The 25,526-nt window shown below is 42.9% G+C and overlaps 1 protein-coding gene across 5 annotated transcripts in view; it reads left to right on the top strand.

Moving 5' to 3' along the window:
* Window positions 1-25,526, top strand: part of MAST2 (microtubule associated serine/threonine kinase 2) — a 175,652-nt gene that overhangs the window by 96,015 nt on the left and 54,111 nt on the right. For all 5 annotated transcript variants that reach the window (XM_070941371.1, XM_070941372.1, XM_070941370.1 and 2 more), the window contains one exon: window positions 22,372-22,463. In XM_070941371.1, the coding sequence (XP_070797472.1) occupies window positions 22,372-22,463 (92 nt within the window). The remainder of the gene's footprint in view (window positions 1-22,371; window positions 22,464-25,526) is intronic.

Below are 25,526 nucleotides of genomic sequence, written 5' to 3'. Positions count from 1 at the left end.
GTTTTAACGGCCATTGCGTAGCAGCCTGATTCGGCTCGAGCTCCATCTCGCCGACCACGGAGATCGCGCTAATAGCCGGATGGCTAGCGATCTACAGGAGAGGCAATCCGGCGCCCCTTTTTTCGTCAGAAGACCTTGCTGTGAGTTTATTTCCATCGTTTATAGCAGGCGGTCATTTTAGAAGTCCCGGACCTCTCCAAAATGGCAGACGCCATGCGGTCCAAAGCCAAGGACGGCTCTATCAGCTGAGGACGGCGGCGCCATCCCAGCGACCCAATTGAGGGTACCTCTGGCCATCCTCCTTTACCTAAGAAGGCCAGGAATAAGAAGACCGCCCCCCTCCTGCCTCCCTAGCTTCCTCCTCTAAGGAGGATCAATGCAGGCACAAGGCTCTTGAGAAGGCCTTTCATAAAGCCCAGTTGCAGGCGGAGCCAGATTCTGGGCACTCTTGTTCGAGGGCTCCTTCAGTGACTCAGTCACCTATCCCTATGGATGATGGCCATCTTTTCCGGGAGCTGTCTCCTGATCATCCCGCTTCAGAGGTTCTGCTCCTCCCCCCGGGACTGAGCCCTTCTTTCAAGCTTTGCCAACTGCTGAGGCACCACGAGATGTCCCTCCGGCTGCACAGGTTCCTCCTCCTCCTCCTCCTCCTCCTCCTCCTCCTCCTCCATGTCTGACCAAGAGCTGGCAGCCTCGCCCGATTCGGCTGACCAGGCGTCCATATCGGAGGTGGAGGACATCCGAGAGTCCGCCCTCTCGGATGATGAAGGCCTGGTCCCTGACCAGCCCCCTTTTATTGGCCTCTTTCACCCGCAAACTTTCCGTTCCTTGCTCCACAAAACCATCTCGACCACCCGCTTGGGTCAGGTGCCATCCGTTTTGACCGCTACTGGCTCCCACGATCCGGCAACAGCCATGTTTGTGGAGCCAACGATTGACCCGGAGACTATACCAGTGCCAAAGTTATTCTTGGACATTCTTCATCGACAATGGGCTCTTCCAGGGGCTGAGCCCAGCCCTAACGGCCTGGATAAACGGCTCTACAACTCTGCTCCTGGTCTATCCGACCTTTTACAGCCACCATCTGTAGATCCACCCATTGTGGCTCTTTCCAATGCGCTGCACCCTACGGGACCACCAGAGGATGCCCTGCGTTCAGAGGACAGATGTGCTGAGAGGACGCTCCTCAAGGGGCATCATGCAGCGGCCTGGTCCATCAAGGCCTCTACTTCGGCCTCGTTTTTCAATAGGGCGGCTCTTCTCTGGCTCAGACAACTCCAGGAGCGTCTTCCCCCTTCTGATACTAGGTCTCATCAGGACCTCAATAAAATCTCAGCGGCTCTGGAGTACTCAGCCGACGCAACCCTGAACATGACTAGATTCGCCGCTAAGGCACTTGGGTCTTCTGTGACTTCGTGTCGCCTTCTGTGGCTCAGGAATTGGAACGCGGATATGAGAAGTAAATGGCAGCTGGCATCTGTGCCATACTCCACTGGCAGCCTGTTTGGTCCCCCTCTAGAACCTCTCCTTGTAAAAACGAGAGACAGACGCAAGATTCTTCCCTCTGCCTCTAGACGGTCGGATGCTCGCTATTCTGCCTATCCTCGTTTCCAGTCCTTTCGTTCCTCAGATAGTGGATCCTACCAATTCCGCTATCAGCATTCCCCTTCGACCAGGTCTCTCCTCGGTCCCCAGGGTGTTTACGAAGGTTATGGCCTCTCTGGTCGGACATATTCGTTCCTTTCCCATCCGCCTCCAATTTTATTTAGATGATATTTTAGTTCTTTCATCCTTACTTCCGGCTGCCCACAGGGACTTGTCTACTGTCCTATCTCTCTTGCAAAGTCATGGGTTCTTGATAAATTGGGCCAAGAGTCACCTCTCCCTGGCCACCCACATCCTACACTTGGGGGTGGCCATCAATACTAGGTCCTCCTTGGTATCCCTCACTCCTGATCATCAGGACAGTCTTAGGACCCTGGCGACCCAATGTATCTCTTTGAATTCGGTCTCCGTTCTCAAAGTATCCTGCCTTTTAGGCAAGATGGTGTCCACGTTCGGCATTGTTCCCCAGTCTCACTTACATAGCAGGGAGCTTCAGTGGTTCCTCCTCCCGCACCAGCGAGCCGGCCAAGCCACATCTCTGGTCCGCTTGCGGTTGACACGCCTGGTCACCTCATCGCTGCAGTGGTGGACGTCGACCTCCGTCTCTCAGGGGAGCTGCTTCAGGAAACCATCTCGCCTCTTGCTCACTACCGACACCAGTCTTTCCGGGTGGGGAGCCCACCTACAGCAATACTTGGCTCAGGGTCAGTGGTCCACCCAAGAACGAAGGCTCAACATCAACTTCCTGGAGCTGAGAGCCGTTCATCTGGCTCTTCTTCACTTCAAAGATCTGGTGGAGGGCAAGGACATTTTGGTCCTTACGGACAACATGACAACAAAGGCCCACCTCAACCGGATGGGCGGCTCCTGCTCGCAGCTTCTTCTGACGGAAGCTCTTCGGCTGGGTCAATGGGCCGAGGTCCATCTCAGCTCCATCAAAGCAGACCACATCTCTGGCATAATGAACACCCAAGCGGACACCCTCAGCCGCCACTGGGTAGACCAGGGGGAGTGGAGCATCACTCCATCCCTCTTTCAGGAGATTGCGGACAGTTTCGGAACTCCAGCAGTAGATCTGTTTGCCTCGGCAGTCAACTTCCGAGTCCCTCGATACTTTTCCCATTATCCGGACCCAGGGGCAGAAGCCACGAATGCCCTGCGCAGCCCTTGGCCTCCCGGTCTACTCTATGCTTTCCTCCCTCTTCCACTACTTCCCAGGGTCATACGGAAAATGCTAGAGGAGAAAGTGGAACTCATCCTTCTCGCGCCACACTGGCCGCGGCAGCCATGGCTGGTGGACCTAATGTCCCTATCAGTCACCAATCCTTGGTGAATACCAGCCTCCAAACTGATCCTCACCCAGGGGGCTCTCCGTCATCCAGATCCCACGTGGCTTCGCCTAACCGCCTGGCGGCTGAGCAGCTCTGCTTAACTGCTGCTAACGTCCCAGTCCGCGTCATTGCCACCATCCAGGCTGCACGCAGGGCCTCAACAAATCGTATTTATGAGGCCACTTGGGCTTCCTTCTATTCCTGGTGCAACCGTTCTGGTATCGACCCGATGGCCGTTACTGTCATCCATATCTTGTCCTTTCTCCAGGATGGCTTTGAAGCGGGACTGGCCCCTAACACTCTGCGCCACCAACTGGCAGCCCTCGCTTCCGTCTTGTCTTGCGGATCACCGGAGCCTCTCACCAGGCACCCATTTATCTGCAACTTCCTCCGAGGGGCTACTAATCTGCGCCTTCCGGTCGTCCATCTGTTTCCCACCTGGAACCTCAACAAAGTCCTTACCGCCCTGACGGCATTTCCATTTGAACCTCTCCGCCAGGTGTCGTTGCGGTTCCTGTCATTCAAGGTATCCTTCCTTCTTGCGATCACCTCAGCTCATCACATTTCAGAATTGGCTGCACTCTCTATACACCAGGATCTGTGCGTATTCCACAATGACAGGGTCGTTCTTCGCCTCGACCCCGCCTTTATTCCTAAAGTGAACTCCTTCTTCCACCAGGCCCAGGAACTGGTTCTTCCGGATTTCTGCCCTCGCCTGGTCCATAGACTGGAATGTTTCTGGCACACTCTCGACGTCCGACGGGCCTTGCGGATTTACATCTCCAGGACTGCCCTCCTCAGGAAAATGGAGGCGCTATTCATATCCTTCCAACTGGATTCAATCGGCGCCCATGTCACGGGGCCTGCTTTGGGTCGCTGGATCAGAGCGACCATAGCAATAGCCTACCAACAACTGAACCTACAGGTGCCCCGCCACATCACAGCTCACTCGACCCAGAGTGTGGCCACCTCAGCAGCTTGGGCTACCCAAGCGTCTCTGGAGGAAGTCTGCCGGGCCACCATGTGGACCATGATCTCTCCATTCATCCGACACTATCGTGTGGACTCTTTTGCATCAGCAGATGCGGCTTTCGGCCGCCGAGTCCTACAGGCGGTGCATCGTCCATAACGCCTTCCGGGCAGGAGTCTCCCTCCCTGGAGGACATGCAGCTTTGGTATGTCCCCAGCCTGACTGCCGTTTCCCTCCTCTCGGAGAATGGACGTTGGTCTTACCTGATACGTCTGTTCTCGATCAGGAGGAAACGGAAGTCAGCCCCACCCTTCTGGGTCCGGCCCAGATGGAATTGGTGGGGTGGGTGGATATTAACTCTCTCTCATTTCAGGAAGACACGTCAGTCTGTGTCAGCATCCTCGCCGAAACACTGGGCCAAGAGGGTGGAGCTATTCTAATTTAGCAGACTCGGTCCTATGCTACGTAGAGGAGTCTTTCCCCAGCCTGACTGCCATTTCCTCCTGATCGAGAACGGACGTATCAGGTAAGACCAACGTCCATTTCAGACACATAGATGCAGTTTTATTTAATAAGAATGTTTGCAGGAGCAGTCAACAAAATCAAAATAGTGGGTTTGATTGGACAATGAAGCTCCAAACCATACGACAGGATGCTTTCAGTTGTCCCTCTATAGAAAGTGGTAAGGACAGGAGATGGAAGATGTGCTCTTCTCCTTTGACACAGAAAATGCAGGCATTGCTGTGCTTGTTTCACCAGTGTCTCACTATTGAGTGATCAAGCTAACCTGCTTATCAGCTGCACATGCAGAAACTTAATACTACTAACCACCTCCACAGTTGAATCGTTAATACACAGAGGTGAATGGTTATACCTGCCTTTTCTGAAATTGATAATCTCTTTTGTTTTTCCTACATTTAAAACCAGGCGGTTTTATTACACCAGTTCATCAAATCGTCTCCCTCACAGGTTTCAAACTTGCAGCGTCATGTTGCCATCATGTGATGTTTCATAACATTTTTCCCATTCATGGAGCTGGGGTGGGTGTGGCCTGTGACACATCTGGCCTGTGGGCTGCCATTTTAACATCCCTGCTCTACCTCCTCCTGGTAATCACCCTCATTATCATCCTGAATAAGGTCCAACAATGTTGTATCATCCACATACTTCACAATATGGTTGGTGATGAGCATATAGCTGCTCATCTTGCAAAAAGTGATTCTGGGTGGCTAAACAACAATCAAATAAAACAATATTATATAAAGAAAATGACACAGGGACCTTTGATAAAATTAAGAAGACTTCCTCTGACTGTCTTCTTTGAATTTTAAAATGGTAATAAAATGAGATTTCATTAGAGAATGTTAAATTTATGTGTAAGATCTAGGTCAAACTGAGCTGTGCTAAGAGAGTTTTCTTAAATATAGCAGTGATAGCTGAATTCTTGCTATCCATATCAATTGATTTTGAACTATTTTAATTCCCGAAAGTGAAGGAATACTGCAAACCCCTAACTATAAGATACTTTGCCTTTCTTAGCTTGGTTAAAAGAGTGATCGTTATGATATTATATCTCCTATTCCTATATTGGAACAGAGGATTATATCCAAGTATTTTTGTGTTCTAATCTTGTATTTCAGAAGAGCATGAATATATATTGGTATTATAAATTGCGATAAAGCAGCTTGGAGAAAACATTGCAAATATGTCACCCATTCTAGCAATGTTCACGCATGATCTTATTTAATAAAATGGAACATAACATTTAAAATTATATGTTTTATTAAATGATTTTATCTATTATCAGATTATTTGTTGAGCCATTTTCTTTGCACAGCCAGCTGCCCTGTTTTTATTTCTCTTGCTCTACTATAGAGATAAAAAAAGGAAATTCATTTTTCTTTTGAATAATAGGTTGCTTGGAAGAGTTGTTTGTTTCTGTCTCATGTAGGATATAAATTTGAAAGCTGGTTTTAGATCTGCAACTGATTATATTTAAAGTAAGATTGTAATTTGGGAAATGAGCATAATGATAGAATGCATCAAACATGCTTTTCCTGTTTTAAAACATTTTTAATTATCTGTTGTGTTTTATTAAGTATACTTTTTCATTTAAGAAAGTGTTACTTGCCTATCTTTTATAAAATATCTTCTAAAAGTATATAATTTCTGGAAGTGGACATTTTCACTCCCTATTATTTATGTGTGTATACACACACCAGTGGTGGGTTGCTCCCGGTTCGCACTGGTTCACAAGAACCGGTAGTAAAAATTTGTAGTAGTTCGGAGAACCGGTAATAACATTGGCTGGCCACGCCACCGAACCGGTCCCTGGCCGCTCGCTTACCCCGGCCACCTCATCAAAGGCCTTTTTTTTTTTTTTTTTTTTACTTTTTTTAAAAAAATGTCCCCCAGGGGGACCTTTTGTCAGGTTTGCCTGACCTTTTGTCAGGTTCGCCTGATTCGCCAGTTGCAGCCCTTTCTTGATCGCGATTCCCTGTGCACAGTCACTCACGCCCTCGTCACCTCTCGCCTTGACTACTGCAACACTCTCTACATGGGGCTCCCCTTGAAGAGCACCCGGAGGTTCCAACTGGTCCAGAACGCAGCAGCGTGGGTAGTGATGGGAACAGCATGGCGCTCCCATGTAACACTGCTCCTGCGCGAGCTGCACTGGCTCCCGGTGGTCTTCCGGGTGCGCTTCAAGGTGTTGGTCATCACCTTTAAAGCGCTCCATGGCATAGAGCCTAGCTATCTTCGAGACCGCCTGCTGCTACTGACGACCTCCCATCGACCCGTGTGCTCCCACAGAGAGGGCCTCCTCAGGGTGCCATCAGCCAAACAATGTAGGCTGGTGACCCCCAGGGGGAGGGCCTTCTCTGTGGGGGCACCTACCCTCTGGAATCAGTTGCCCCCAGAGATAAGGAGAATCCAAGACCTCAGTGCCTTCCGCCGTGCCCTTAAAACCCACTTTTTCCAGCAAGCTGGGCTGGCTTAAGAAGAAATTTTTAAATGTTTTAATTGGTTTGTGATTTTTAATGTTTGGGCCAAATTAATATATATTTTAATTGTTTTTTAATATTTGTATTTCATGTTCTTAATTCTGGCTGTACACTGCCCTGAGTCCTCAGGGAGAAGGGTGGTATATAAATTGGAAATAAAATAAAATAAAATAAATAAAATAAAAGCATTTTTTCTACAACCTCTTTGGCTGAAAAAATGCTTTTAAAAGTAAAAAAAAAAAAGCCTCTGATGATCGCATGGCTCAGCTGGGATCGTCAGAGGCTCCTAAAAGCATTTTTTTCTGCAACCTCTTAAGGTTGTAGAAAAGATGCTTTTAAAAGTAAAAAAAAAAAAAAAAGTTGGCCACACCCACCCAGTCACATTACCCCCCATCAAGCCACGCCCACAAAATAAGCCACACGCACAGAATGGTAGTAAAATTTTCTTTAGTATACTACAATTGAAAATTAATATGTGAACAGTTTATAAATGTAAATGTATTTGTTAAGTTTCCACAGAATCCTGTTTACGAAACCCTAATCTAGATCTTTAGTTCATTTATAACTTTAAGGGAAGCAACACTTTAAGCACACGTTTGCTGTTTATTCCCAAATATTTCCCAAAAATGTTCTTAAGGTTGCACTTAAAATTTCTTTCATTAAAGATCGAAAGAAAATCACCCTATGAAAGCCATCAAACTTGCCGCTCTGAAGATCTTTAATATTTGAAGTAGTCATTGACAAGTAGGGCATTGTAGCAGATAATTTTATGAGCTACGCTTAGGTCATACCGAAGACGGTGTAGTTCTAAGTTTTCTAGGCCCAGAATTTCAAGTCTGGTGGCATAAGGTACTCTGTTGCGAGCAGAGGAGTGGAGAACTCTTCTTGTGAAATATTTCTGGACATGTTTGATTGTATTAATGTCCAATATGCAGTGTGGGTTCCAGACAGATAAGCTGTATTTGAGAATTGGTCTAGCAAATATTTTGTACGCTCTGGTTAGTAGTGTGATATTACTGGAAAAGATTAGGTTTACAACTCTTAATGCCTTTTTGGCGATGAGTTATACCTTCTGAGTTATATCCAAAAAATCATAGACTGGGACTGGCCCCTTTAAAGTGATATTTTGAGAAATGTGTAATGTTTCCACTTTTAGAGGATGAGAAATGGGAATGTACTTCTTCATACCAATAAATACACAGACACAAACAAACACAAAAATGAGTTCTGAAGACTAACAGAAAAAAACCCTATGCTTTTGGATTTTTTGCAATCAAAGATATCACTTCGTATCAGTGTACTACTAGAATAGGCCAGATGAACCCTTGAAAAGAACATTTTCTTAGTTAGACTACCAAAGTCAAAAAGATTCTTTCTTGAATTGTCACTTGAGAAGCCTCTCTTAGAGATTTCAGGTTGAAGTAAAGTGAAGTGATCCTTCTATATTCTTATTTCAAGCTCTGATTGACTTCAAAGGTCACTGCAGCACATTTAACTGAACTTGGAAAGAAATCTAGGAGGCAGTGCAATTGGCAAAGCGCATGTAACGTGATCATAATGACAGTTCCATTTGACCCAGAAGTAGAATTTAAATGTTTTAACAAATGTGGAGACAAACATCTTTTGACTAATAATCTCATATTATATGGTGACCTACATTTAGAGGGATGGTAAATTATGAATACTTGCCAAAGGGATACAGCAATACATGTTTTTCAAAGACCATTCATAAAAAGGGCAAAGTTTTCAAAAAAAATTGTTTTGAAAAAAAGATGATGGATAATTTATAATTCTCACAAGAAAGTTTATATATGAAACAGGCCGTTGCTTGAATCATGTTTCTTCTCAAATTCATGGTACATTAATTGTTGCCACTAGCAAGATGATTTGCTTCTTTCAGGAGCATAAGTACTCACTATGTCAGAGTGGGGATGACAGTTCTATTTTTCTTTCTGTGGCATTTTTAAAAACAAATTGCCATTTCCTCTTGTACACCTCAGGCAAAATACTGGATTCATTCTGGTTGTCTTCACCAGCACAAGCAAAATCTTCCTTCCTTCCTTCCTTCCTTCCTTCCTTCCTTCCTTCCTTCCATCCATCCATCCATCCATCCATCCATCCATCCATCCTAATTGAGTGAAATGAATTTTAAGTACAATTCTAATGATGTCATTGAATTTCTTTAGAAAAGTAGATGTCATTCCATGCACACTTCTTTAGGTACATGGCAGACAAGCCTAGATGAAATCAGTACAAAGCAAATACATTGAAAATAAGAGCCTTTCTACCTGCATATTTGATTCACTGACATTAATGGAACAGCTCATAATGATGATTTGCTTTGGCTTTGTCATTTGATTTGGAGGCGGATTATTAGTACTCAACCACCTTTATTTACTGCTTGTGATTTGATTGTACAGGGTTTCTGTTGGTTTGGAAGCCTCCAAAGACCATGTATAGTTCCTTTTGGGTATGCTATATAGTTTGTTATTGTCAAAAACAAATAAAAACAAACAAAATGTTAAGGAAATCCAAAACGTAATGATGATGATATGATGAAAAATGTTTTCTTGATTTACTATTTTCACATAATTGAGAATGCTATGGGGATCAAATCTGATGAATGAGAAATGTAATTAAATGCAGCCATGTTTTAATATTTAAACTATCCAAATAAGATGTCTGTCTAAAAGGGATTGAAAATATAGATTCCTAGCTTCTCTTCTATAAGAGAGTATTGTGAAGATGTACATTTATTATCAATACTTAGAATATTTTTTTTTAAAATTAGGATTGAAGTTCTTAAAAGCTGGAAATTTTGAATGGTACCCTTCAGGCTACTAAAATACATAGTGCCATTTTGTAATAATAAATATATCATTTCAGGGAATGAGATGACTTGCTAATCAGGAGGTTCTCATCGTTTAAAAGTTTAAAACTGTGAGGTAAAGAGAAAGATGAGAGTTATGTTGTATAGACATGTAGTTAGGTTGTTCACAGTTCATGAATAAGTCAGAGTGCATAGATAGTGAAGGATAGTTTTGGTTTAAAACTACTGTGGGAACTAATTTAAGTTTTGCTGTAATAATAATTTCTCCATTGTGGTGGAGATAGCATCCAGGAATGGGTTGACCTCGTCTGCTAGCTAGCTAATTAGACTGAGTCTGTCAGACCTGTGAGGACACGCCTCCTTTACCAACGGTCCCCAGGTTTTGACTCAGTCTCAGTCAAAGACAGACGTGTTCTTTTCTTGTCAACAATTCCTGGATTTCTTCTCCAACAAAACCTACAAATTCCATCATGGTGGGCTCCCAGCCTTGGCTGGTAGAGCCGCTGACAGCATTCCAGCGTGAAGAGTTTATAGCTCAAACCCGCTGAGGGCCACGCTGAGATGATCCAGATTACTGGGAGGTAATTCTGGCAGGGCAGCGTGCAGCAGCTTTGCTCAACACCGCTGACCCTTGGGCTGGGAGGAGAACTGGCTTTTGGCGCTCCTCTGTGTCTGGCTTGATGCGAGGGCCTCTCAATCAGCCGAGGGTGCACCGGCTGTCCGGTGAGTCCCTGATTATTGGAACGGACTCCTGAAGCGCCGAAAAGTTGCCCAAGACCCAGTCCTTAGCCTCCAACAGATTCAGGAGGCATTTGAGCCCCTGCCCAGTGCCCGGGCATACTTGATAGCGCTAGGCTTCAGCCGTGCTTCAAGCAGCGGGGCTCAATTTGGGTGAGTCTGCTTGGCGGAGAACTTGACATGGAAGCCGCAGTGGCTGCGTTTGGCACAGAAACCACTTTTTCAGCGGTAAACCTGGCTCTCTCTGCCCAAGGCAGTAGCGATTTGACAGGAACCTCTGGAGAGAGGCCTGTGGGCAAGAGAGCTCAGAAAAACTCTCCGAGCAGCGCAGCTTCTCCAAGAAGGCCTCTACGGCCGTGGAGCGGGAAACCATGTGGAGGCAGAAGGCTATTGACCGCACGATCTCCAAAGCATAAAAGAGCCTTGATAGTACAGTGGTTTAGTGCACCCTGTTATTAACACAGCTGCCTGCAATTTCTGCTGGTTCGAATCTCTCCAAGGCTCAAGGTTGACTCAGCCTTCCATCCTTTCTAAGGTAGGTGAAATGAGGACCCAGTTTGTGGGGGCAATAAGCTGACTTTGTATAAAATATACAAAAGAATGAAGGCTATTGCTTAACGCATTGTAAGCCGCCCTGAGTCTCCGGAGAAGGGCGGCATATAAATCAAATTAAAAAAAAAAAAAAAAAGGAAAGGAGGCTGCCCATCAAGGGAAATCACCTCAGACAGTAACTAAAGAGCCAGCAAGTTTCCGCCAATTTACCTTGCAGCTGTTGGAGCTGCCTGGCATATTTGACAGCCGCCCTGTGCTAGCATGGTCTGCAGATGGCGCTGGAGAGCAGCCTTCTACTTCAGCCTCTAATCTACCTGGCAACAGTGAGTCTTACTTCAGTTTACTGCCAGAGATAGCTGCCTGGGAGCAGCCTGGAAGCAGCCTGGGAGAGATTCCCTGCATAGAGGCTACTTTCACCCCAACTGCAGCGGGGCTCCGCTCAGGGGGTAATCCAGAACCTCAAATCCTGCCAGTATGGGGGATTTAATTTCGGACGCAATTAAGCAGGAGATAGCAGCTGGCTTGCAACAAAGCCAGAGAGCTGCTTCCATAGATTCTGAGGATCCCCTGCCTACAAATTTTCATCGGGTGTCCCATGCGTCAGGGGAGATTTTTCCCCTGCAGGAACCATACTCTCCGGTTTCCTCACGTCATTCATCAATATCGGAGGAAGAGGCACACAGGAATCTAGAATTTTCAGAGGACAAAGGCTTTATGCCTGATCAACCAGCCTTTGCAGGTCTGTTTAGACCAGCTTTGTTCAAAACTTTGCTTATCAAAGCTAAGAACACTACTCACCTGGGAACCAATCAGCCAACCCTAGACCCGGTATTGGGAACCACTGATGCTACCGACTTTCTGTTTTCTGAACCAACTACTGAGGCCGTAGTAGTACCATCACTCAGGCTGTTTCTAGATGTAGTGCAGAGACAGTGGGCCTCTCCAGGGACAGGACCAAACCCTGGCAGTATGGACAAAAGATTCTATAACATGCGTCCAGAACTTTCAAAGGTGCTCCAGGTGCCAGGGGTGGATGTCCCGGTTGCAGCATTAACATCAGAATCAGTAATGGCAGATGCACCGGAGGATGCCCTCTGACCTGAGGACAGAAGGACAGAGCAATCTCTGAGAAGGTCCACCAGACCACTGTCAAGGCCTCCACAGTGGCTTCCTTTTTTAACAGAGCTTCTCTGCTCTGGCTGCGACAACTACAGGTTAGGATTCCTGCTGGGGATACAAGATACCATCAAGATATTAATAAATTAGCAGCAGCTATAGAATTCTCCGCAGATGCCACACTCAATGTGGCAAGGTTCACGTCGAAGGCCATTGCCTCTTCAGTGGCTAACTGAAGACTCCTGTAGCTTCGCCAGTGGCAGGCAGACACCAAACATAAGTTGAGACTGGCTTCGGACCCCTTTACAGGGGACAGATTTTATTTGTTCAACTTGTATGCCGCCTTTCTCCAAAGACTCAAGATTGTTCGGAGACTCCTTGGATCCTATCCTAGTTGAGTCCAGAGACAAACGTAAGATCCTGCCATATCTATCTAGGTGAGTAGATTCCCACCTGCCACCTTATTTTCGCCGCCTGTCCTTTCGGGGGTTGGACAGTGGATTTGGGCCGCCACATTCACAACTGCAATTCTTTCAGAGGCAGGAGCAACAACAGGACAGGTCTAGGGGGAATAAACAGTTCCCCCCACAAACGGCCCTTTCGTAGGGGAGGAAGTCGTTCATTCAGATACCAGAAGTAACTGCACCACCAACCCCCCCCCCCCCCATGGGGGTCATCTGGCCTTTTTTGCCAGATGTTGGGAGAGTATCACCACAGATACCTGGGTCCTGGAGATGGTCTGGTCGGGCCTCTCCCTAGAGTTCCTCTTTACACCCCGAGGATTTTTATTCATTGTCTGGTTTCAACGGACAATTCAAATAGCGATTACCTCATGGTAACCGCTATTCAACATCTGCTGAACATCCAGGTGATCCAACTGGTTCCAGAGGACCAACAGGGGATGGGATTCCATTCCATCCTCTTCGTGATTCCAAAACCCTTGGGGGGGGGGTACAGGGTGATTCTGGACCTGAAACGACTGAACTGTTTTATAATCTACAAGCGGTTCAAGATGCAGTCACTTCAGTCCAATTTGGACGGCGTTAGAGAGGGCGACTTCCTCACTTCCATTGATTTGACAGAAGCCTATCTGCATGTCCCCATTTTACCGGGACATAGACAATATGTCTGCTTTTATTACTCTGGCTGACATTATCAGTATAGGGCCTTATCCTTTGGCCTATCGTCAGGGCCCAGGGCATTCAGGAAACTGATAGCCGCTTTAGCAGCATATCTCTGGGCCCCGTGCTACCTGGATGATATCCTGATCCAGTCCGCCTCTGGATCCCAGGTCGGGGAGGACCTCAGGATCACCATCCAGGTGCTCCAGGAGCACAGTTTTTCTATTAATACAACTAAGAGCCATTTGTCACCAATGAATCGGTTGAATTGGTTGCTCCATTTAGGCACGGAGATAGACACCATTGCGTGCAAGGTATACCTTTCCCAGGAGTGCCAGACGAGTCTAAGGGAATTGGTAGGTCGGGTCAGAAGGGAACGTTCCATATTTCTGGCTCTTCTCTCACAGCTCCTGTGCTGTGATGGTATCCTGTATTTCTATCGTGCTCTGGGCATGCCTGCATGCCAGGTCCTTCCAGTGGTTCCTCCTGCCTTACCAGAGAAAGGTCAGGAGCAATTTCCTGTCCAAGGTCAAGGTACCGCTGAAGGTAATCTGTTCCTTTCGGTGGTGGGCTTCCCAGGCAATTTCAAGGGAAAGTCTATTCAAAGAACCGGAACGTCTGACGATTATGACAGATGCCAGTCTCTTTGGCTGGGGTGCACATCTCCAAACAGGATGGCTCAGGGACAGTAGTCACAAGCAGACCTGGGCCACAATATAAAATGGCTGGAACTCAGGGCAGTCTACCTGGCCCTCAGGCAGTTCCAGAAACTGGTGTCGGACAGACACATCTTAATTCTGACCAACAATGTGGCCACTAAGGTGTACAATAATCGGCAGGGAGGAACCCACTCCAGGACCTTATGAGGGAGGCACAATGACTGTGCCTCTGGGCAGAGAGGCACCATTTGTTGCTAAGGGCAGAGCATATTTCAGGGGCCACAAATATGCAGGCAGATTGGCTTAGTAGGGCTACAGTCGATCATTTGGACTGGCGCCTGCATCCAACTTTGTTTCAGGAGCAGATAGACCGATTTGGATGGCCAGCCATGAACATCTTTGCCACCAAGGACAACACTCACTTCTGAGGTTTTTCACATGGTTTGTTATACCGGGGGCGGAAGGGACTGACATGCTTCACACTCCTTGGCTCCGGGAACTTCTCTATGCCTTTCCCCCCTCCCCCTCGTCCCGAGAGTAATCCGAAAGATTTTGGTGGAAAGGGCGGAGGTGCTGCTAATTACACCCCACTGGCCCTGGCGACCATGGTTTGCCGACATGGTTGTCCTGTCGGTGGCCAGTCCTTGGAGGATACCACCGGACAGAATCTCCCTCAGTCAGGGGGCCTTGGTCCACCTGGCTCCACAATGATTACAGTTGACTGCCTGGCATTTGAGCAGAGATTTCTGAGCCGGGACAATTACTCCTCCAGAGTTATATAAACTATACAGGCCTCCAGGTGGCCTTCCACTGATCAAATATATAATGCGACCTGGAAGACTTGCTGCACCTGGTGCTCCAGGATGGGTATCCGTGCCACAGCTCCTCCAGGAGGGACTAGACAAGGGGCTATTGCCCAACACTATTTGTTGTCAGGTAGTGGTCCTATCCTCGGTCCTTTCTTGTGGGGATCTGCAGTCCCTCACTCATCACCCCACCGTCTGCAAGTTCATTAGAAGTGCAACGAACCTATGGCCTCCGGTAGTTCACAGATACCCTACATGGGATCTGACCAAAGTACTGCTTTTGGTGACTGAGGCCCCATTCGAACCACGGAGATCAGCCACACTGCGTTTCCTAACCTGTAAAATCGCCTTCCTGGTAGCCATCACATCGGCTAGACAGATTTCAGAGCTGGCTTCACTCTCTGTCAGGAAGGACTTCTGTATCTTCCATCCTAATCTGGTGGTATTGCGGTTGGACCCTTCCTTCATGCCCAAGGTGAACTCCTGGTTCCACAGGGCTCAGGAACTTATCTTGCCCAACTTCTGCCCCAATCCAGTGCAAGCCCTGGAGAAGAAGTGGCACACCTTGGATGTGAGGAGGGCCCTCCACATTTATATTAAGAGGACTTCCTCCTTCAGGAAGACAGAGTTGCTCTTTGTGTCTTTCTAACCTGCTTCCCTAGGCAGCAACGTCACTCCATCAACCGCTGGATCTAGGCCTATGAACTACAGGCCCTTCCATTGCCTAGACGGATTACAGCCACAAGGCTGATTACAGCCACAAGGCCACACTTCACAAGGAGTGCAGCCACAACAGTGGCGTGGGCAATGCAAGCCTCTATTGAGGAGGTTTGTCGAGCAGCTACATGGTCCTCTCCGTCTCTTCAGACACTATAAGCTGGACAGCTACGCCTCAGCGGAGGCGGCCTTTGGCAGGTGGGTCCTCCAGAGGGTCCATTCTGATCAGGGGACCTCAGACCAGACTGCAGCCCACGCGTAAGGACAAGCCAGCTTTGGTATGTACCATTCCTGCATGCTATCTTCACCACAATAGAGAAGGGGTGTTGGTCTTTCCTGATAAGCTCCGTCTTGTTGGGTGGAGATAGCATCCATCCCCACCCTTAGACGCTGGTCCTGGGTCCAAGGGGAAGAACATCGGAACAAGACACATCGAGTCTGTCACTTCATCTTTGCCAAAAGCTGGGGACCGTTGGTAAAGGAGATGTGTCCTCACAGCTCTGACAGACTCAGTCTAATTGGCTAGCAGACAAAGTCAACCCATTCCTGGATGCTATCTCCACCCAACGAGAAGGAGCGTATCAGGTAAAACCAACGCCCCTTCTCAAGATGTTTACAAACATTAAAAATTAGTTTATTTTCTCTTACTTTAAATAAGTCACTCCTCATGTTCAGTAATAATTACATTAACATTATTTGCCTTGGCTTCCAATTGGCACTGCCTGGCGTCGCGGACGGTCTTCTTGGACCGCCAGCCCCGTGATTCTGTTCAAGCCGTTCTGACAGCGCTAATCAGCTGTCAGACAGCTTAAAAACCTCTCCTTCGGGAGAAGAAGGAGAGGAGAGCCAGTGGGCGAGGGTAGAGCTCCCCAGGAGCCCCTGGAGCAATTCCAGGGGCTTGGAGGGTGAGAGCTCCCTGTTCAGCCCACTGAAGCTCCGGATCTGTGGCGACTCCGTTTAAACGGAGCCAGACGCCGGCGACCGACTCTGCTGCCAAGAAGAAGATCAACTGATTTCAAAAAGCAGACAGAATGGAAGCAGGAGAACAAGCTTTTGCAAGTATATGCTTAACTCCTGGGATACATTGTTTCTATTTGATTTTGCTGAGCTGGAGCTGGAAATGGCGTCTTTGTTGTGGGTGTGAAAGTGAAAGTAGAAAATGAAAGGGCTTGTTAATAGACTTGTGCTCAGAGACTGGATTTAAACTGCTGGATTTGAGAGCTGGGTCCAGAAAAGACTATCTTGCTTGATAAACTACAAATAAATCTGGGAAAGCTGTTTGAGAGACTTTATGGCTCTGAAAAGAAAAATTCTTTTAAAATAATATGGCTTCCAAGGAAGGAGTTTCTGAAAGTGGAGGCTCCTTAATGGCGTCAGAAATGACACAGAGAACTGAAACACAGAGCCAGGAGCCTTTTTTTAGAGACCTTGCAGAATTTATAAAGGAAGCCATGAATAACCAAATTGAAATTATTAATAACTTTACAGCAATCATGGAACAAAAATTTACAGAACTGGTGGAGGATAAAAAAGCAACTGAGGAGGTTTTTGAAGGAAAGCATAATGACAATGCAGGAGACATTTTGATCAAGACAGAGAAGCTGGAACTGACTGACCCTCAAGAATTTTCAAACCTTCTTCCTGCCCTTTTGGAATTAACTGACAGAACTTTTCAAAAATATAATTTGGAGCAGAAAGAAGAAGAAACTGATCAGCTCTATGAGGTTTCGGAGGATTTGGCAGAGGCTTTCACACAATTAATTGAAATGCAGCAACTGGATTTTTCTTTGCAAACCGATCGAGTTAATTCTTTGTTCTATGAACTGACTGTCTGTACAAGCAAGAAGAGTCGATATGGGGGCTCTAAACCAGAGGAAATGGTTTTGAGAAAGGGACAAGTCTTAAAGATACATCAACCCCCAGTTAAAATTCAAAACCTCCTCAAAATAAAAGAAGGAGGGAGGAAGAAAGATTGGAAAAAATACAGAAAGAAAGGAAGAAGGGAAGATTAATTTTTTCTGGTCTAATTATTGATGTATTAATGATTAACTACAATGATTAACTAAATGAATTGAGAGTTCAATTAATGATTAATTAAGGTTTAGTTATTGTTAAAAATATTTGAATATTGAGAACAAAAGCAGGAAGAATAGCCAAATGATTAAGTATGTATTATCTACTAGTGTTTGTTATTGGTTTTTTAAAAAAAAAATTCTTAGGGCTAAAGGATTATATGTTATTTTGTGTTTAAAGGGAGATTGATGAATAATCTGTAGAAGGGGAGTTAAGGGGTCTAGGGAGTTTTAATGTCTTGCATTAATTTAGCATATTTTAAGCATATGTTTGGTAAAATCTATACCCTGTTTTTCTTCTGGGAAGTCGAGGGAGGGGGGAGGGAAGGGGGGGTTGCACAAATGTTTAATTAGATAAGTGATTTGTTTGAATTTTAAAAACAATAAAAAAAATTTGTTCAAAAAAAAAAAACATTATTTGCCTCAGTGTAAACTAGTTAGATTATTGGTCTGTTTTCTGTTCTTTTATGAAGTGCTGCAACACTTAAAAAAAATTAAGCAAAAGAACTATAAAGAACATAGCCCCATTCATAGAATTCCCCCTTCAGTTTTTAATGTTGTCAAATCAGCATAGTGGGAAGGCAAATAAACCTTATGTTGGCATTGTCACATATTTGAGATCAGAAATATGAAAACAGTTTCTTGTACACTGCTTGTCTACCTCCAGTCTGTTCAAATCTACTACATGATTGTTAGAAACGTCAATTTTAATTATAAATAGCCTGAATTACCTTTTCAGGAACTTGTAGGAGAAAAATAATCTTTACTAGAAGTCTTAAAACCACAATTACTCTTAGACAAAATTATTCTTAGAAATATTCACAACACAAAACTTCTTTAAAATGGATATTTAAAAGATCAAAACAAGTATTTTAATTATTTCTCTTCATGATGCAACAAAAGATACAAGTTTAAAATTGACATATTGCTGAAAAGCAACAGCTGCACAGCCATATTAAGTAGAGATAAGGAAGCTATAGCTTTAATTATAGTAATTTTGAGATGGAAGCAATTTTTGCAAGCAATGGTTCAACTAACAGGAATAATTATGTGCTTGAAAATAGATAAGAACAAGCAAGCCTTTGGTATAAATTGTTTCCATATTCAGTAACAGTTTTAAAAGTTATTTGTTTTGAAACAGATGAAATTTGTTAGTGTTCCCTATGGTACATATGTGTTATTGTCTGTAGCATTATTTCAAACAAAATTGTGTCAGATCCATCTGATTAATCTTTTTTTTTTTTTTTTACACTGTTGGATAAGTTATAAGATTACCAGGAAAGTACCAAAAAACCTTAATTCTATGATACCATGGAATTGAAGTTCTGCTGAATTTGGGCTATATTTGATCCAAGTCCACTTATTTAATGTATTGTCCAATTATTTTTGACTTGTGTGCTCTACTCTGTTAATTCCAATAAATAAGCAGGGAAAATAATACTGACCCCTGCAACTCAGTCTACACTCTATTTCAAGAGCTAAATATATATTTGGGCTCAGAACCCAAAGAGGACATGAAAGAATTAAATAATCAATTGCATAATTTATATCAGAAGCACATTGCTCTAAAGATAGGTAAAGATACTTAATGTAGTTAACATACCTAAAAGTCGTTGATAGGAAACTTCTTCCACAAAGCTATCCCTTCTTTAAGCTAATTTAGTGGCTGTAACTTTTGAAGAAATATAATACTAAGATTCTGCACTGTATATCTTGAAATTGTGCCAAGTTCTAATACTGAGTTAGAGAAGAATTCCTTGCTATGAACAGTTTAATTGGTGTTTTGTATGCATTTTGCCTCCAGATACCATTGTGGATTGTGCAGTCTTTAATGTTGGATCAGACATTTTCTCTAAAATAGTACAATAGGGATAATGAAATCTCACAAGATAATACAGTGGGGACTAAGTTGCCTTGTACAAATATGCAAGATATTATGATATGTTTTGTTTTTCTGTGTAAGATGTCATGAAATTTCAACCACTGGTTTAACTGGGAAGTTAAACCAGGGAAGAGCCCTGGTGGCACAGCAGACTAAAGCACTGTTATTAACATCAGCTGCCTGCAATTACTGCAAGTTCAAATCTCACCAGGCTCAAGGTTGACTCAGCCTTCCATCCTTTCTAAGGTAGGTAAAATGAGGACCCGGATTGTGGGGGCAATAAGCTGACTTTGTATAAATATACAAAAGTATGAAGGCTATTGCTTAACGCATTGTAAGCCGCCCTGAGTCTCTGGAGAAGGGCGGCATATAAATCAAATTAAAAAAAACAAACAAAAACTGGGCATCAGGACATCTCTCATTAATGTGTGAGTGCTCTGGTGCCTACAGAGCTTTACTTATCTTTCCTTTAGTTTTTTCTTGAAAGTAATGTGTTCCAGACTGGTAGCTTGATTTTGTCTTTTTCCCTCATCACCTTGTTTCCTTTGTTTTGTTTTGTTATTCTTAAAGTTAGATGTCCTGAACTCTGTTGAAAAAAACAAAACAGGTATGCGGGGGAGTTGCTGATTGAAAAGGGAAGGAACTAAAAGAAATGTCATATGACATTGGGGCTTGTGATTTTATTTGTACTTCTGAGATTCTTGTTTGAAAGTGTGCACACACTGATCAGCATGCACTGTGTCACAATCATTTCTATCCCTAGAATCTAACCATTATTAAAAAAAAAAAAAAAAACCAGACAAGTTGGTAAAGCAGCTTCATGTATGCTCACCAATATTATTCACTGAGGGAGAATGCTCAGTGAAGGAAAGGGAAACTGAGATGATAAGATAAATAAATAAATAGAAACAGTATATCCTATCTTCATAATGCCTGCTGAATGGTGTGGTTGAGATACCATGCATTTCATTGAAACTGTGTGCAGAATGAGAATAGGAGTTGTGTGGTGTGGACATTGCAATTCTGCAGGCAAGCATTAAAGAAAAGTACTTGAATAACTTATAACAAGTTTCACATAAGGACAAAATCCCAGATAAATAGTGACTGACTGACTGACACAGACAGAGACAGACAGACCGAACTACTACGAGCCAGTAGTGTGCCGCAGCTGCCAAAAAAGCCAAAACAGTTTTAGGCTAGAGGGATAGATTCAAGATCACATGAAGTATTAGTACCGGTTTATAATGCCTTGGTAAAACCACAGTTGGAATATTGCATCCAGTTTTGGTTGTCATGACATAAAAAAGATGTTGAGACTAGAAAGAATTCAGAGAAGAGCAGCAAAGATGACTAGAGGGCTTGGAGGCTGAAACATATTAAGAACAGTAGAATTGGATATGTCTAGCTTAATGAAAAGAAGGAGTAGGGGCGACATGGTAGCAGTGTTCAAATACCTAAGGGGCTGCCACAAAGAAGAGGGGGTCAAGCTATTCCTCAAAGCACCTGAAGGCAGGACAAGAAGCAATGGATGGAAACTAATCAAGAAGAGAACCAACCTAGAAATAAGGAGTAATTTCCTGACAGAACAATTAATCGGTGGATTGGTTTATTTGCAGCCAGTTAATATATATTGTTAAAAATGAATTTTGCATGTGAAATTTTATATCTTGAATTGCCAGTTCAAAGTTAGTCATAAATCAGGTACTGCTGATCAGGTGTTTTTTGAGTTAGCACTAGCTGTGGGCTTAGATTTATTAACGCTTTGTTGAGGATTTAGACAGATAATTTTCTCATGTTAAAATTTGTTTTGAATAGCCTTTTAAAATGGCTAGTAATCAGGTTACAACCAGTGAACTGTGAAGTGACTAAATTCTAAATATAGGTAATACTCATTTGATGACCACAATTGGGATTGCTTTTTGAAGTGAAGCAGTCGCTAAGTAAGAGCGTGACTATGTTTTTCTTTTTCTACTCTACTCACCTACCCTTTGAAATGCTTACCCTGGCACTGGGCTAGTGGTCTCACAACTGTTGCCTCTATCTGACAAGACTAATTAGTTGGCACACCTTGAGACTGGCCAGCAATCTTGCATGCTGCTTCATTTTGAATGAGCTAAAGTTTCTGAATTTTCTTTAATTCTTTAATTCCCTGAATTTTCTTTAATTGTTTAATTCCCATCTGGAAGAAATTATTGTAATTTAGGTGAAAGACTGAACTTTAATGAACATTTTGATTAATTTTATTAAATAGTGTGGTTGTGATATGTTTCTTATATTTACATTAGTAGTGTGTTCTTGATTTCATTTTCATATGCTTAAATTAGCATCCTCATACCTGATCGAATGACTATGTGAAAGATCTTTACCAATTCTATACTAGCTGCTAGCTAGCTTGCTACTAGCTAGGTTTATTCAAAAATATTTAAGTAGGGACATCCACTTTACTTCTGATGAGTCTCAGTTTGCAGTCTTTCTGGAGAAAACAGGGGTGGGAGAGGAAACGCTTTGGGTGGGAAGGTTGAATGTCTGCAAAGGAATGTCCTGTTGTTGAGCTTCCCTATTCTCTTTGAACTTTAACAGAAACTTATTCTTGTCTGCAGTAGTCTATTCTCATTTTCTTTCAATTTAGTGAAGATGTATTGACGCAGAGGCATCAAATCTTTTTTTTTTGCAAATGTTACAATTTCATTGTCTGTTCCAATTTAGAAATGGTGGTTATTTATGACAAATTTCTCATGTATAACTTGTATACCCATTATATTATAGAACTATTCAACCATTTCTACAATCTGTAATTAAAGAGAGCAATTAACATATATCAAAAGTCATATTAATGTCCATTTTACCTTACTAAAAGCTGTATAACACTGTTTCACTTTTTGTATCCAATTTAGCACATAGATTTTGGGAATCCTGAATCAGTACAACCATGCTTTGTCTTTTACTTAAAGATTTGTGTTTTTATTTCAGCTGCCGAACCAGTAACAGAAAAAGCTTGATTGTAACCTCTAGCACATCTCCAACACTTCCACGACCACATTCTCCACTTCATGGACATGCAGGTAATTGTGTGTGTGTGTGTGTGTGTGTGTGTGTGTGTGTGTGTGTGTGTGTGTGTCTGTCAGTCTGTCTGTCTGTCTGTCTGTCTGTCTGTCTGTCTGTCTGTCTATCTATCTATCTAAATTTATATTTAATTTACTTTGTTAATTTAATTTCTTCTATTGGAATTTAATATAATAAATAGACATGGTCCCTGACTTCTAGGGATTCATTTAAATAAAAATGGATGAGCAAGATTTCTTCGTTGCCTATAGATTGGGCATCATTCAATTAAGTACCAATTTGGAGGCAGATGTTTTTAACTTTGCAAAATGTTATGAAGTAAAGGTTAAAAACATCTGATAATATTCCTTTCTTGTCATTTTCAGTTCTCTGTGTTACATTCACATAGAAAGATCTTACTTTCCATATATGTTTACACTGTTAACCAGTACATTTCTATACAACTTCTTTTGCAATTTACCAATGGGGATTTTGTCAAAGCTGACAGTCTTCATGTGTCCTTTAGATGTGTTTGAATTGCATCCAGAGTGACTAATGGTACTCATCTAGACTCTTGATGTTACTTCTATAGGGTATCTTGATTCTTTCAATTTCCGCTATTTTTCCCCTGTTGATGGTAAGGATGGCACTTTTGTCCAGCCTAAATTCCATTGCAATATCTTAGTTGTATATTCAGAAAGTATTCAGCAGCAATTCTATTTCAGATGGTCTTTTTCCGTGCAGCTTCAGATTGTCTGAGTGAAGCAGGTAGTATAGCTTGGCAGATTGCCCCCATTGCAGAATTGAATTTAAAAAAATGTCAATTCAAGAGATTAAATGCATATAATGTACAGACTAGTCATGTATAAGGTATTTCTGTTATCACTTTTTGAAAACAATCATCTTTCATTTGAAAATTTGGATCAAATTTAGATTTACATACAACTTATAGTTGAAGCAGATCAGAAATTACAGAGTTTGTATGCAGTGAAAAACACTATTTCTCTGAGAAACACTGATGGAAACTGATAGAAAGAGGAAGACCATAATCTCTTTCTGCTAAATATTTTAAACTGGCATCTTGAGTGTATGTCAGTAAACTGTTCATAAAATAAACTGTCTGAGATAAAACTGGCTTTCAGTTACTCTTGTGACATACTGGCAAAATTTGCTGCATGCAATATGGATATGATTGAAACTGCTACACTTTATCTTCCTAAAATATATTATGTGAAAGTCTCAGTTGAGGAAAGTCAGGATGAATGATAGTGATAAAGATTTCTGACAACTGTGGTGTTTGGGGGAATTGCAGCTTAGAATGTAAGAAGAGCAAATGATAAGGAGCATGAATAAATCAATGAGAAAAAGAGCAAGTAAGCAAGCAAATCTAGAAAGATATAATAGATCTGGATGAAAGTGACCTAATTTGGTGGAACAGGGTTTAAGATTCAGGGAAGTAAAATGCAGAGTTAAAATGTATGTCAGGAAGTATTAATTGGTAGTATGTAAATCAGAATCCATATAGTCGGGCTTCATATATCAGGGCATGAAACCCAGCTCCCCTCAACCGCCCAGATACTGGAAACTTATTCAGTGATTGGCTGAAAAAGCTGAAATTTGAAAAACTCGAATGGAACCTTTGCTGTAGAAAAAAAATATATCCCTGAATACAATATATTATTTGCCCCAGAAAACAAGTCCAAGCCTTTATATAAGCCTGTATACTTTAATATTTAAGATCTAGCCTTCTTCTTCCCACTTTGCTGAATAAAGAAATACGTGGCATTTTAATGGTGTTTGGAGGCAGCTGAACTATGTTTATGTAATAGTTCTTTCTACTCTGAGAACCATTAATTAACGGCTGATCAGAATTATCCCTTACAATGATAGTTGAATGGTGATAATGGAAGAATTAGATATTGGGAAAATGTACAATGTTATGAATGAAGGTGGAAAATAATGTAGCATAAATGCGTTTGGTGAGGGTAGGATGGAAGAAGAGATTACAGAAAAAGTTTTTGTCAGAGACCCAAGTAGAAATGAGAACGGTGACTTAACAACAAACAGGCAAAAGGTCTGTTTGAATCTGCAATACAGGTAGTTCTTGCTTAATGCCCGTTTGTTCAACAGCCATTGGAAGTGTTTATGGCACTGAAAAAAATTGAATTGTGACCCATTCTTGAAATTATGACTGTTCCAATGCTGAACTTATGACTGTTCATGACTTTTCATCTTATACTGAGAAATATTTTAATGGGATACAATTAAAAGTTGAAGTTACTAAAAAATACTTCTCACCTGTCACAACATAGTACCTATCCACCCAATTATGTGATACATATGTTATCACTAGATTTATTAGAAAATGAATACCGCTTAAAGTACGATTCTTCTATTGCAAGTTATTGCATAAACAAATATATGTACTGTATATTGTACGTAAGGAATTTAGAGTAAGAAAGGTATGGGGAAAATATTAGACTGCTTTTAGGGGAGAGCAGTCTCATAAAAGGTCATAGGATCTAGTTTCTGTGAATAGAGGACTCAACCATGGATACCCAGAGAAGAAATAGAATAAAGCTATGATATTAGGGTAAGGCTAAACTCTGGATGGTCACAAGATGGCAGAGATATGTAGAAATTTTTTTCTTGCCATCTAGTTGCCATCTGGATTTTTGCAGGCCATATATGATGGCCCTAGGATAGGGAGTGGAGATTAAAGGCCTACACACATAGAAATAGTTAGAAGGCAAGGATGTACTTAGAAGCACAGACCCAGAGAAGGGAAATAAGGCACACTGATCATTCTATTTTTGTGAAATAGACTTTTGTTCTCTTGGCTTCTTGTTTAAACTTTTTGATGAGGAAGATGTGAGGAAGATGTGAGGAAGATGTATTCCATCCTGGAATGAATCCATTATCTTCTGCTGGGTTTCTGTCAAAAAACAAAAACAGAATCGGAAAAGAAGTGTGGGGCATTGTTGTTTACTCTTAATATTTTTTTCTGGACTAGATTACTAGGAAAATCTCAGTAAGGAAAGATACATAGACTTACAAGACATATTTTGTGGGTGTGTATTGGA

Source organism: Pituophis catenifer, unplaced genomic scaffold, assembly GCF_029215685.1.
Source record: "Pituophis catenifer annectens isolate HBS135680 unplaced genomic scaffold, rPitCat1.0.hap2 SCAF_3, whole genome shotgun sequence".
Classification (NCBI taxonomy): domain Eukaryota; kingdom Metazoa; phylum Chordata; class Lepidosauria; order Squamata; family Colubridae; genus Pituophis; species Pituophis catenifer.
Note: the sequence above shows the minus strand (reverse complement) of the source record. Positions and strands in the feature narration are given on the sequence as shown.